Consider the following 14,483-nt stretch of genomic DNA (forward strand, 5'->3'; position numbering starts at 1 on the left):
AGCTCAGTGTCACTGTCAGGTAGCATTGGAGGTTTTGAGGACAGCAAAGGTACAAGTTGATCTACTTAGCTTAGGCCTGAATGGTTAATCCTTTAGATGACTAATCATGGATGTGCCCTGCACAGCTCTGTGTGAAGAAAGACATTGACCACCATGGCTCATTCGCTGTATTGGTTTACTTAATTGACTCTGGAGAGTTTTACTTTTATACTGCAGTCTTTATCATCCACATCTTTGAATATGTAACACTGAATACCTTTGAAGCTCTTGCTCTGTCTGTACTGCTCGAGAAGGGATTGCCAGGTGACTAATTGAATGTGATAGTCTAACAGCTGTCCAGGTTCAATTAGCTGCAACCTGGATGATGACTGAACCAACTTTCTGTGCATTTCTACAAACTTTTGTCATGACAGGAGGGAGCCCTTTATCCTCTTTTGATGTTTACAACATGAGGCGACAGCGTGACTGTCAGCCTCTTGCAGAACAATGGTAGAAGCAGGAAAGTGTAGATATAATTTGACGCTGCTGTTGCACATCAAAACTGACAACTAATGTTTAGATAACATGTCACGCAAGAGTATGAGTTTGGGTTTCACTGGCAATATGAGAGAAACTGTTTTACTACAGGAACTAGCATCCATATGTCCAAAATAGATCATTCATCACAAGCGATTAGCGCCAATAGTTTGTTTAAGATCAAGATTTAACACTTGGGATGTGCCAATCTATTTTGCACCAAATAACATTTTGAACTTGTTATGTCCTGATTGTCTCCCCAAGATGCTACTTTCGATGTGCAAGGACTGTGAAGAGTCCAGCACATTAAACTTCAGAGAGGAAAAGGATGAGGGCATGCATCAGTCGTCCTATAGGCCGCGTTCAAAGCCACGATGTTGCTCCTACATGCCCTGTACTTCAGCAAGTGCAGCATATTGTTGAAGGTCGTGAGCATGGAAGTGGATAAGTTAAATTCAGAAACATGTAAGGCCCATGCAGTGCTGTTAGAGACCTATGTGAAACAAGTTTTAAACTTTCCAGCAGGTGTCAGAGAGAGAGTCTGATGTTGTTGCTCTTCTATAAGATGAATCTGGAGGAATGCATTGGTTTTGTGCGTTTACTGTTTGTGTATTTAGCTCAGTTTTTCCGTCTCATTTCTCATTCAAATAGCAGCCCTTTCCAAAGACGTTTCCTTGTTGTTTGCTCTCTGTTGTTTCCTCCCACAGGGAGGCTGTGGCAGCTGTCATTAGGAGGAGGATGCTGCATGAGCACCTCAGTCTCAGTAGAGGTTTCAAGGATGCTTGACTTCGATCACGGCTTTGATTTGTTGAGGCAAAGGCATGTAAGGTCGTGAAAAATGAGGATTGCTTGAGAGAGGAACAAGGCTGATTTGCCGGTCCGCAGATTAAACTGAAACAAATTTCACTGTTCGCTGGCAATATACACGTGCTGAGAATCAGAATAAAACCATGAAGCGACTCTCTGCTTTGCACTGAAAGCTCCACCTGCTGCACTAGTCATAAGCCAGCTGGGACGGAGGTAGCTTCAGTTGCCTTTGTTTTGTTGTCAGGGCTGTTAGCTGTTGATTGCTAACTTGAACATGTGTGTAAAGCATTGGATTTGTGCCCTCGAGTAGCTTTGGGTTGACTAACACGATGTTGCTGACAGTGTCATTGACACATGACGTTTGAGGCTGCGAGCTTCCCCATACCAGGTCCCATTGTTCTGCTGTGTATCAGTATTGCTTCAGTATTTTTAGCAGTGTGTCTCACAGGCACCAAAGAAACTACAGACAACCACTTTGTTACTTATTTAATGAGACATTTTGCAAGTATTTTAAGTCAAGTGTTGATTTTTGCAGTTGGAGGTGCAAACATTGCCAAAATGACAATCCACAGGGGCGACCTCTCGTGAAAGGCTGACGAAAGAGAGGGAAACATGGATGAAATATTCTTTTTGATCATTTCTTGTTGTGTTATTGATATTATATTTCTGTTTGATATATGTTCTACAAAATCTACTGATGGACGGTTCATGGATGACATAATCAGAGGGTACTGAATGTTTAAATGCCTGACAAAAAAACAACAACAATTTCAGTACAAAATGTAAAGATCCAATATTTTTTTTTTCAGAGATCAATCCGGCTCATCAAGCCTGAGTTAAGCCCACAATGGCGAATATGCCCACTTCAGTAATCATTATATCCAAATCCCTTATGGGAGATAAATTCCCATCATCTCATGAGATGAACTGTGCTATAACTGCAACAAGTTGCTTGTGTGACGTCCTCTAACTGAAACGTATCCAGCTTTGTGTTTTCACACGGTTACATAAGTAAATAAAGTGAGTAAATAAACAAAAGCGTCCTGGCTCCGTCCTGTCAAAACCATGTCTGTGCAGCTTCACGTTTTCCAGCAAGACCAGATTGTAATTGCAATTTAATGGATCTCACCAGCTGGAAGAAATCAAACACAGTTTACTGGATGAAGCTGTTGTTGATGCTGTTAGTCAGCTACTATTGGACATGGATTAAAAAAAAAAAAAAAAAAAGGCTGTGTAAAAAATATGCCTGCGTAAATGTTTTCAGACAGCAGATGGTGATACACCTACGTAGTCTCTGTTTTCCCAGATGGTGATACAGTTACGCAGGCTCCAGCTCTCCATATGCTCAGCCAATGCTCTGCTCAGCCCGGCCAAATAGGGCAGCCTGCGATGATAAGCAGCTCAACGAAAGACCGGGGTACTCGAGACTTTTCCAAAACTCAGGGTGATTCCTGCTGGCAGCTGCCCTGCGTATCGCTCACTGCTGCCAGAGTGTTTCTGATTGACTCAGAATTAACGGTTTTGTTTGTTTCCACAGCCTTTCTGTAATTGTAGTCACCAGATTCTCCATCCTTCATTCATACCTCGCTCTGTGCGCGCTGGCGTTTAATGGATGCAGCTCTTGTGGAGGAAACTCAGATAGATGGGTGTATTTTTGGACGTGGGGTGGGGTGTGTGTGTGTGTGTGTGTGTGTGTGTGTGTGTGTGTGTGTGTGTGTGTGTGTGTGTGTGTGTGTGTATGTGTGTGTGTGGACGTGCAGAGGCACAGATCAGAAGCCCTTTGAGCTTTTACGCTGTGTGTTGTAGGTGGGGGAGGCGACCACGACGCCCACTCTCAGCTCTGTCGTGTCGGCCTCTAACCTTTTGTGCAGCATCACCAAACCAGACCTGATGAAAAGTGCTTCGTTTTATTCAGGCGTTGCTGCTACAGGAGTGGGGTAATTTTTGAAGACGTAGTGTCCAATGTTAGCGGATTTTGACGTGTTTCTTTGTCATGTAGGATATTATCTGAAATATTTCTTACTGAAGCCTCCTCTCTTGTCAGGTGTTTAATCAATACATAAGATGAAGACACACATTTTCATTTGGTTATTTTATCCAGAGAGAGTTGAAACATGAAAGTTCACTCTTGACCTTGAATAAAACATGACACATGATGCAGTACAGGCTTTTATCCATATTGCCTGTAGTAGACAATTTACCTGCTCATATCTCATCAGATATGAACCACTTGGTCCCTGAAGAAGCACAAAAAAAAAACATTTCCACACCAGCGTCTTTGCCAAACATCAGTGCTGAGCCTGTATGTTAATGTGTATTTAGATTTAGGATTTCTGTCATGGGTTTCGTGGCCACTTCCAGGACAGGTGAGCAGGCATTAGCATGGTATCCTTGGCAACAGTCTGTCTGTGTCTATGGCAGTCCATGCAGCAGCTGTGGTGTGACACCTGTAGCCCGGCTGTCTGCCCTGCCGTCTATTTGCTGCCACCGCTCGCTCATACATAATGCATACCAGTGGTACCGATTGTCCAGGCTTTGTAATTAATATAATTTCCCTGATGATGATTCATGTTAAGTACTCCTGCTGCTTCTGTTTCTGGTATAAAAATGGTTTTAAAAGAGAGAGAGCTAGTGTGCGAGTACTTGGGAATTAGATGTACTTGTACTACGAGTGTGACTTCAACCAGGGCTTAACAATTACTGCTTTAAATGGAGCATTGTGGGGCTTTAGATTAGGGCTGCAACTAATGATTATTTTTGTTGTCGACTAATCTATCGATTATTTTTTCGATTAGTCACGATTATCTTCTTCATTTATAAGCACATATTTTGGACTTCTGTTTAACCTAACTTGCTTAATAAACCTTCACACCTGTGAAAGTTACCCTGTTATACTCTGACAGCATATGTTTTTAAAGAAATATATTAAAATAATGACACATAAAACATGTATCTGTAACATTGTTTATATATTTTTCAACATATATCACTGTGACCACAATAAAAAATAAATTAATTAAATGATACAAACTTAAAGTGCAAGTGGTATTAACAAAAATTCTTTGTAAACAAGTAACTCAAAAAAGCTTCAGTTAACCTTAACCTTCCAGGCATCAGCTGTCAGGGCAATCTTGTTCTCATTTAATTTAAGAGCATCTTTAATGTCACTGACTGCAGTCTCATACTTTTCTTCAATTAGTTTTGTAAAATGAGTTCTGGATGGCAAGGTGTAGCCTGGATGAAAGGTCTGGATCATCTGCTTGAAGCCGTCATCCTCAACCATGGATATTGGTCTCATGTCCGTGACTATCATGTTGAGGATGCTCTGTGTCAGGACTTCAGCCATTTGGGGTGTGCATGAACCTCTCTTCATGACAAACTCATCCACGCGCCTTTGCTTAACACAACTAAAACAAAGAGAACAAAACAAAGAGGTATAATACTTCACAATTTAAAGATTACATACAATGTTTATCACAGTTAAATACCTGAAACAAATTATCACAGATTTCTTACAGCTTAAATATCGAATTAATATGCTCCAAATCACACAGTTGATAAGTGAAAGAGGTTTACAATTCAGTATAAACGCTAGTATCGACAGGGGCTAAAATTAAGTATGTCAAAGCAGCTTCGCCTGTAATTCACTGATTACTGCCGTAAAGTACGCATTAACGTAAGTGAACTAGCGTTCTCTAAGCAAGCTTCCTCCATGATTTTCCGACTGATAGACGTACGACACAAACGTATTATGTACGTGCATCGTAGGCTGATGGTTAATTAACAAGTTAGCATTGTCTAGTTGCTTTATGATTTAAATAAATTTGCTAACCTCTACTACAAACCTCTGTCTCACCATTTTTTGTCATGGCCTACGAGCCAGGTCTTGACAATGTAATTTCAAAACATCTACTAGGTATCAACGTTATTTGTGAACTCACCTCTCTGCGGTACGTGATGATACAGTGGCTCCGGGGTGTCGGCGTTTAAGGTGTTCGTGCATCGCCGTAGTGCTACCATGGAATGAGAGTTGAGTTCCGCAGAATTTGCATTTAACGTGTTTCGCTGGTTTATTTTCAGTGAAATGTTCCCAGACTTTGGAAACTTTAGGTCGGAGTTTTTGAGCCTCTTCTTCTGTCCGTTCCGCCATAATTCGTACATTCTTCTTCTCTGTTTCCTTGCGGGATGTAAACGGCGAGCGATACTGCCCCCAGCACTTCCTGTGGTGCACTGCAGTTACAGATGAGCATGAAGCGGCCCGTGTGTTTTTATCATACAGCAATTTACAACAATAACACGACTAGTCGACGCTTAAATTTTCGCGTCGACAAATTTTTGTTGTCGACGTAATCGATTACGTCGACTAATCGTTGCAGCCCTACTTTAGATGTCAGGGAACATGCCCGTCTGGTGCAGACCGCAGCAAAAATCACATCATCATCATCATTTTTACATTTTTTCAGTGAATATAAAATAGAAAAATGACCATTGTCTCAAAATTTAGACTCATCATAATCACAATATTTGTCAAAATAATTGCTATGTTATATCTTTCAGCCCTTCACCTCAGAATAATGCGTTTCAGTTGGATTTTGCTAGTTTTTTGTGCTTTTTGGCAAATTAAAAAAGAGGTTAACTTGTTTAAGTTTGCATTTTAAAGTTTTAGTTTCTCTTCAGAGAAACAGTTTATGAATGTGATCGTGACCGGCCAATCAGGACGATGCTGTTGTGAATTTTAAGGAAGTTGAAGCAAAGGGTAGCATTTAAGATAACACAAGCGGCCGTTTAGACGGATCATTGACATAGTTTAAAAATCTAATCCTTTTAGTCGGGATTAGCACTTGGCAGAGCAAGAGGCATGTGTCGGGTCATATGGACCCAGGGAGGGAGGACTCACTCGGACCGGGGGAATACGCCTTTTTGGAGCACAAAATGTTCCGTTTGAGTTTCACCAAACTGTGTAGACTCAGAGTAGGTTTCATATGTTTTGTTTTTTATCTTTCTTAGAGGTATAAACTCTCTGCTTGGTAGACTAATGAAGTTGTGAATTTGGCTAAAGCAGGTGGTTGTTGCCCTCAGAAATGAGCTTTTGGTTCAGACAAACAAAGATCTGAATGGAGGCTTCGTAGATTAGAATAACGCACTACAGGACGCTGTTTGTAGATGTGTTTTTGAGTTTAACTGCCATCGTTAACGCTGCCTGTTTCCTTCTTCCCTCTCCAGTTGGCTGAGTACCGCCAGAGAAAAGCTCACGCAGACTCCCAGAAGAAACAGAAGAAGAAGAAGAAAAAGAAGTCACCCGAGGACTCGGAGGGGGATTCGCAGGGAAGGGTGGAGGTCGAGCCGGATCAGTCTGTGGGAGAAGAGGAGGGCTCAGGTGGAGGACGAGATGGATCCCAAGAAGGGAATAAGGTCCCACCCACCACAGAGTTCACCTTCGCCAGGACGCTGCGGAGCGGAGAGACTGTCAAGCATGACCAGACTTACACCATAGAGGTAGATGCTTAAACCTACTCAGAACAGTTTATTACTATCAGTAGTGATGAAGCATTTCCACATGCAGAATATCTGTTCATTCATTTTAATCCAAAAGAAAGTGTGCAAATGCTTCATATTATACATCTGTTGCACTGAAACTTGCCAAATATGACTTTTAAGTTGGGCAGCTATTTTCATTATCATTTGATCTGGTTATTTTCTGTATTAATCACTTCAGTGTTAGTCAGGATGTCAGAAAATACTGAAAAATGCCCTAAAATTTTCATTAAGCCCAAACTGAGATACTTAAACTGCCTGTCTTGTTCGTCCAATGGTCCAGAATCCAGAGATATTCAGTTTACTGTCGAAAAAGACAAAGAAAACCAACAAATGTTCACATTTAAGAGGCTGAAACCAGTGAATCTTTGGTTGGTTACTTACACAATAAATTGATAAGCAAAATAGTTGCCGATTAATTTTCTGATCATCGAATAATTCAGTAATTGACTGATGGTTTCAGCTCTAAAATTGATTCACAAATTGAAAATAAAAGGACATTTGTAGCTGAATCTGAATTTCAAAACGGATCGGTGCCTTTCAGGAAGGATTTCTGGGTGTTGATGTGAAGAATCGATTCAGTCTCCAATCAAAATTCACGACAGCTTTGAACATGTCCATCGCTTTTGTGACATTACTCATTATATCATTAGATTTCAAGGTTTAATATTTAACATTTCTGCACCAGGAAATACATTCTTTCACATCTCCACAATCGTTCTCCAGTCTGTTGTTCAGTGATTCATAAGAGACACGAGAGTGCACTAAATACATAATGTTTATTCATGAATCTGTCAGCAATTGTTGCCTTTCAGGGTTATTTTGTACATATTAGATGCCTTTTTAGATCTGAGAAGTTTTCCTCGCGTCTCTAATGCTGCTGTCTGCTGCTGCTGCTGGTTCGTTTTACGGCTTTAGGTTTTTATAAGTGACATGTGCTTATAAGAGGTGTAATCGCGGTCACATATCTGTGTGAAAATGATCACAGTCCTCTCACAACTCACCGAGTTTTGTTTCTGTTGTCTCCCGGAGCTTAATGAGCCCGAAGTAGCTGTCATGGCAACCGGTCCCACTGCGAGCACAGAGCGGGGATGTCGGATTTTCAGCAGGAAGGAATAAATGAAAATGTGTTTGTTAGCTCATTTCCTTCAGAATTTTAAAAGTCAGTGTTTGTTAAATGAAAAGAGTCCCGGTGGTAATTTTATTCGTGTGACATTATTTAGTCACACAGTTTAAGCACAATTAGAAAAGTTCATCCAGCCGCTGAGACCTTCACACTTTGCTGAAAGGTTTCCATGTAGAAATAAAGGAAATGTGTCTTTGACTCTGACTAACGTTTGGGCTTTTCAAAATGCCCTTAAACCCTGCATCTCGAGACAGTTTGCGTGGAGGTGTCTGCAGACTCTTTGTTCTACAGTGCTGGAAAAGATCAGTGGAAAACTCGAATAAAAGTTGAGAAAAACTCTTCACGTTCCTTCTATAATGTTAGCACTTTGCTTTGAATTGAGGGACCTTTTTACAGCTGGAAAGATGGTCATTTCATAAAAGTGGACTGTCTATGTGAGAGAAAAAGGCAAACCTTTTTGAAGTTGTTGCTACATGACCAGAGAAAACAGAGAAAAGGGGCTATGGCATTCACTTCTGCTCAAAAGGTAGAAAACATACAACAACCATAATGCATTGCACCGCACTGGACCACAACGTTTGGGCTGAGCTTGTCCGGTCTCCAGCAGCGGTGGTCTGGTGACAAACTGTATTACAGATGAACACTAAAATAAAATATGTTGCTGAAAACACTGGAGGCGAGAAATAAGCAATGCACACAAAAAAGCATCATCTGATGTACTTTTGCTGGCGAGTGAGAGGAGAGCTGAGGGTGCAGGCAGCACGGAGGGAAGCTCAGCGTCGTCATTTGCATGAACTACCCACACCGCAATAACACAAAGCTGGATGAGAAGAGGAAAAAGGCTCCCCTTTAATTCTCATGTGAGACGAGACGCCAGCAGGGGTTTTACATGTTGATGCTGCTTTGATGGTCATTTGTATTTGGCAGAGCATAAACTCATATTCTTGGGCGTTAATATGAAAAATTCACAAACTTTTGATAGGTTTGGGTCGAGCGGGGGATTTAATTGAACTTAGTTCTTCCTTTGCATAATGCATCGCCGACAGATACCTTCATCAAGCATGCTATTTGAAACATCGACAGCACAGGGAAGATACAGTTCAATACTGATGCGTTCTACAAATTCATCTCATATTCACAAATACTCCTGCAGCGCATGCGAGCGCTGCCTCCTGTCATTTCAATGTTCAGTCCATTTAATGTTTTTTATTGCTCAAGAAATCCTTTGATGGGATAATCAATGCTTGCTTTATCAGCTTTACATGAACTCCAAACCTGCAATGCGTTCCTCTAATTTTAGACAGATGGAAAAGTTGGAGACTGAACGTTCACTGGTCTCACTGATGATTCTGATAAACAGATATTCACTCACTTGCTTCACACTGCAGTCAATCTGAAACAGTTTCAAAAATACCTGAAGGCTCGTTCGCTTTTTTTTTGTCTCGTCATTCAAGCCCCGTCAGTCTCTTTCATCGGCGCTGTGCAGCCGCTCTTTCCCTGAACTCGCTGCACGTCTGATGCGGCACATGCCCGCAAAAACTCCCGGTTGCCATGGAAACAAACAATCGCCTTGAACGCGGGTTGAGATCCGTCAGCCCGTGTGACCGCTTCCTGTGGCCTTGCACCGCTCTTTAGCAGAGCTTGAGGTTGATTGAATGTGCGAGCGTTTCGATGCATGGCAGGCTTTTTTTTCCCCTCGCCGTGGGAGCGGCTCACGTCCTCTCTGTGGGACATGCTGTGTTTTTGTTGCTGCATGGACGGAGCTGTTACGTTTCCCTAACCAATGACAGTCGTGAATGATCAGACGCTGAGCCACACAGCGCCGTATGTGTGAATTATTTAACTGTGTGAAGTGGAAATGGCGTCTCCTGCCCCTCAGTGTGTTATTTTCCACAGCGTTTCGTGCTCCTTCCTCAGACTCACCTGTCGTGGGGTTTGGGTCTCTTCAGAGATCTCATAGTGATGCTGCTGTCTGTGAGCAGGAAGGGGTTGCTGTGGAAACACAACAGCGTCAAAGTTCTCCGTTCTCAAGTCTTTCACTGGCGTCTGAAACAGATTGTGATCGGCAGACACAAGCGTGTTGACTCAGCGATGCTGAGGAGGAAACGTTGCATGAGGCTCACTCATTAAATGAAATGTTAACATATGATAAGCCATGTGATGATCCAGGTGATGATACATATGAAGACATAGCACTCTTAATACATAGTTTATTTGAAATGACCACAGGCTGATCCTGCCTGCGTCTGTGCCGTGTGAAAGAATTCAAAGCGTCATCCAAATGATGACAAATAGGACCGTAACACGATGAAATTAACGATGGAGCATAATACAGTTTTCTATCATCACTCGATATGTACCAGCATATCGTGCAGCCCTAGTTCTGGACCCCACACAGTTTCACTTTGTGACCCAGGACTTAACCTGAGAATAGATTTCAATAATGGCCGTCATTACTCTGTGGGAGTGAGAAAGAAGCTGTGTGGCAGAAGTAGGTTAGGCCCATATTTGAATACTGAGTGCCTGCTGAAGTAGGACATAAGACAGGCACTGCTTCAAATTGTTCTGATTGAACGTTTTATTATGTGCATTTTGAATTGGATTAAGGATCAGAAGACTGGTGAAACTGTGATGACTGTAATGACTCATTTCACAATAAAAGATCACACAGATTTGACTGCATCAACACTCACTTAACCGTTCACATGACTTAGATTTTGTTCAGTTGTAGTTTAAAGGAAGCGTTTATTTGCGATTAGCGTGATGTTGTGGCTGTCTCATCGCACGCTTCACTTGCTTTATTTGTCTTGTGTTAAAATCCTGAATTGATGGAGCTGTTTTAATCTTGTCTGTTGCAGCCGGAGAGCGAAGTGTCCACGACTGCTGAAGATTGTTCCTCAGAGGTGAGGTGACCTTTCTGAAAATGTGTATCATCATCTCCTGACATGAGCTTCGTTTTCCTTTCAGCTTTATGGCAACTCCAAGTCTTTTTCAAAATGTTAAGTTTACACTGGTGCTGTTCGCACACTGAAGCCTCTCTGAGTCAGGCCGCTGGTGTGGTTATGTCATTGGGAACTTATGGTCACCCCTGTGGCTTCTTTCATACAGGCATGAGGATGTCTTTATGGATTTATTTAGCAAGATTTTGCTTGAAGCTAAGTAACTGCCCTTCACAATTCCACTTTTTGTGGAAGGTTTTCATCATTTAAGTTTAGCCTTTTAGCCAGGTTGACCTCATACTCTGAGAGACCAAAAGAAGAGCTGAGGGAAGCAGATCACTGTCAGCCAGCACACATCTGCTGAGTCAGACTACAAGACAAGTGATAACAGTATCACATGCTGGTAAAATGTGTCTTTGGTGGATCAATCAATGAAAGCCAACTGCAAACCTAGCCACTGATTTGCAGGAAAATAGGTGAAAGTCTTTGTCTGTTCTCAAATTGTGTCCCGAATGCACTTTGAGGTGGATTTTGTATATTAAGGATGCTTCATATGAGAGAAGATAAGACTTTATAGATTCCACACCGGGGAAATTCAGTTGATTTGTACCATAGCAAACATGCTGCTGCCATATATTCTCATCAACCACGAAGGGATGTAAATGAAGTTATTATTATACTGTGAGCCGGTCAATAAGAGACAAATGATGAACTCAAAATCAGTAAAATTTATAAAATTTATCTTTTCTTGCTAACTTTCTGCTGTCATGGTGAAATTGAAACTTGACTCTGCATTTTAAACTTAATTCAGAAAAATCATTAAGAGGTTGATTGAAATGGGATTTTAGTCCAGACTAAAACCAACATTTAACAACATTTTTCAAGAATACAAATCCGACAGATCACCAGATATTAGCTGTGCAAATCTCCCCAATCATGCCTCCTGAAATGCAGGATTCCCACATCTTGATGTTTCACTCACAGCATTGTGAATTAACAGGTCAATGGATGCCACGATGAGCTGACAGAGAGCCTAATGATGTCTTCGAAGGATTTTGTCTGGGTACAGTAATCCGATCAAGCAGTTCTCTTGGCTCTGCTAGCAAACCCGCTGGCTGCTGGACGTAACGCTCTGTTTGCTTATACTTAAGTCATCAGCAAGATTTCCTGTAACCCACTAACCAAGCCTGTTTTATGCTGTACTTACTGGTCTGTGGGGGAGCAAAAAATAAAAAAAACGCATGTTCTGAATGACAGTTCTGAAAGCACCAATGTACGAGGAGTTTAGGATTGAAAGGGGCTTTTTGACATTTTAGAGGTGTAAATTATCTCTGAAAGCTGTTGAGAGAGGCTGAATGGTGGACAAGAAGGGAGAGGACAGTGGAGAGCTCGGAGGAGAGAGGACGGGGGGGGGTTACACAAAGAGCTGCTCTCTTCAGATTCACTGCGGTGGTTTTCAGACAGAGGAGACAGACACCATGGAGGTGCTGATCCGTGCAGTTGTGATAGATGGAGAACACAAATGCTTAAAGTGACATGTCGATTACAGTATGAATATCAGTGGGATGTGAAGAAAGGTCTTGTTATGATTTATCAGTGCTACCATAACTTATCGTAGGTCAAATTTTACTTAAAAAAATCATGAAATAGTCTTTGTTCCTTTGTGTGGAATGAAACCTTGTAATTATTCCCCAAATCATCACCTTTCAACAGCATTGAATGTCTGTCCCCTCTCTGATTTTTTTTTAATTCTGCAGATAGATTGAGGTCAGATACTTTTTCAGGAATGACAGAATTTCAACAATATTTGAACAATGTTCAATTTAGAACAAAGTTTTACTTGTACTGAGGTCGCAGTCCAAGTATGTGTACTTTTTTTTCCCACTTAACATTAAATTCTTAATGATCTTTCAGGCATCATTTTGTTTCTTCCCTAATTACTTTGAGAAGCTCCAGTAATCAAATCTAATTCATTGTCAGTAAAATTCAGGAAAACTGGCAAAGGAGAAATGAGTTTTCAAAGTGCTGCAGCAGTTTTTGTCCAACTTTACCAGGCCTGCAACGTCTCCTGTGTAAGAGTATTGGAAATGTTCAGGTATTCAGCTGAATTTAGTTACCTTGCGGGACCTTTTATCTGCCACTTGCAGAACTAACAGACACACTTTGCCTAAACTGCTGTGGATTGTTGGCAACAGCAGTCGGGCGGCGAGGGGAGTATCCATTCGATAACATTAATTTCTTCACTACACTTTCCTTCATGTGGCTCCTGGCTCTTGTTACTAACTTCTGTCGCTCTTGGGTGGTGACTAAATGCTTAATTCATTCATGGACCCTCCTCTTCATGGATTTACTGAAACCCTGTAACTGCCATACAAATGCTTATATTCCTGTTCAGGAGGAGGTGGAGCCTCTGCAACAGGTGACAAAGGGAGGTACGGTGCAGGATATGGAGGATGCACTGGCTGCCAAGACGCAGGCAGTGGAGGAGCTGAGTCGAGAGCTTGAAGAAATCAGGGCTTCCTTTGGCACAGAGGGAGTACAGCAGGTAAATGTTTTATTACTTAATTATAGGTCATAATGTCTGAGTTTTACCACAATATTTTACCATTTTAAAATGCCTTTAAAGTGAATTAATTTGTATTATTTTTAGCTTTACTGAACCTGCCTTTGTCATTGTTAATGTACAAAATCTATAAGATTTTCACCTGGAATTTGTGACATATTTGTACATGAATGCATCTTCAAATCATTTGCCATTCTGCAAACGGACTTGTAGCTCTAAAATGACTATTAACACTTACTGAACTAGTTTGAGGTGAAGATTTTGAGATGTTAAAGCTGGGAACTTGTTTATTTCTCATCCTCTAAAGCCTTAACAGTCAGCACATTCCCGCCTTCTTCATAGCACCAAGGTTCAACCTCCACGTTTTTAAGCTCTGTCTTCCTGCTCTCTTTTCTCTGCTCTGTCTCACTGTTGGATATATACATTTTACTTTTCTAGCTGCAGGACTTTGAGGCTGCTCTGAAGCAGCGAGATGGCATCATCACCCAGCTCACAGCTAACCTTCAGCAGGCTCGCGAAGAGAAAGACGAGATCATGAAAGAATTCCTGGAACTGACAGAGCAAAGCCAAAAACTGCAGATTCAGTTCCAGCAGGTGGGAACTCTGAAAGTTTTTATGTCTAAACTGCTGGTTATATTGGTTATTCTGTCTGACACAAAATATTAAAATTTTGTTCTGGTACTTGCTGTCCCAGCTGCAGGCGGGTGAGACGCTGAGAAACACCAGCCACAGCAGCACAGCAGCTGATCTTCTGCAGGCTAGGCAGCAGCTCATGCAGTACCAACAACAGCTGGAGGAGATGAACGTCGAGGCCAAAAAGCACCAGGAGAGGAGCAGTGAGCAGCTGGAGCTCATCAACCAGCTCCAGCACAAGCTCAGCGAGGCGGAGATGGTGAGAAGTTACCTCGTGTGATCCAGCAGATATCTCGTGGACATATTTTGTTGAATGTACAAAGTACAGAAAGTATGTTCTCAACATTGCCCCCGCATCTCTAAC

The 14,483-nt window shown here is 41.7% G+C and overlaps 1 protein-coding gene across 5 annotated transcripts in view; it reads left to right on the forward strand.

Annotated features, from left to right (window-relative positions):
• The window catches only part of akap9 (A kinase (PRKA) anchor protein 9), a 61,002-nt gene that overhangs the window by 3,719 nt on the left and 42,800 nt on the right, over positions 1–14,483 (forward strand). For 4 of the 5 annotated variants that reach the window (XM_076755333.1, XM_076755329.1, XM_076755332.1 and 1 more), the window contains 6 exons: positions 6,547–6,819; positions 10,843–10,887; positions 11,924–11,986; positions 13,319–13,468; positions 13,925–14,080; positions 14,181–14,378. In XM_076755333.1, coding sequence (XP_076611448.1) covers positions 6,547–6,819; positions 10,843–10,887; positions 11,924–11,986; positions 13,319–13,468; positions 13,925–14,080; positions 14,181–14,378 — 885 coding nt within the window. The remainder of the gene's footprint in view (positions 1–6,546; positions 6,820–10,842; positions 10,888–11,923; positions 11,987–13,318; positions 13,469–13,924; positions 14,081–14,180; positions 14,379–14,483) is intronic. The other variant, XM_076755330.1, reaches the window with a different exon arrangement.

Source organism: Chaetodon auriga, chromosome 17 (assembly GCF_051107435.1).
Source record: "Chaetodon auriga isolate fChaAug3 chromosome 17, fChaAug3.hap1, whole genome shotgun sequence".
NCBI lineage: Eukaryota > Metazoa > Chordata > Actinopteri > Chaetodontiformes > Chaetodontidae > Chaetodon > Chaetodon auriga.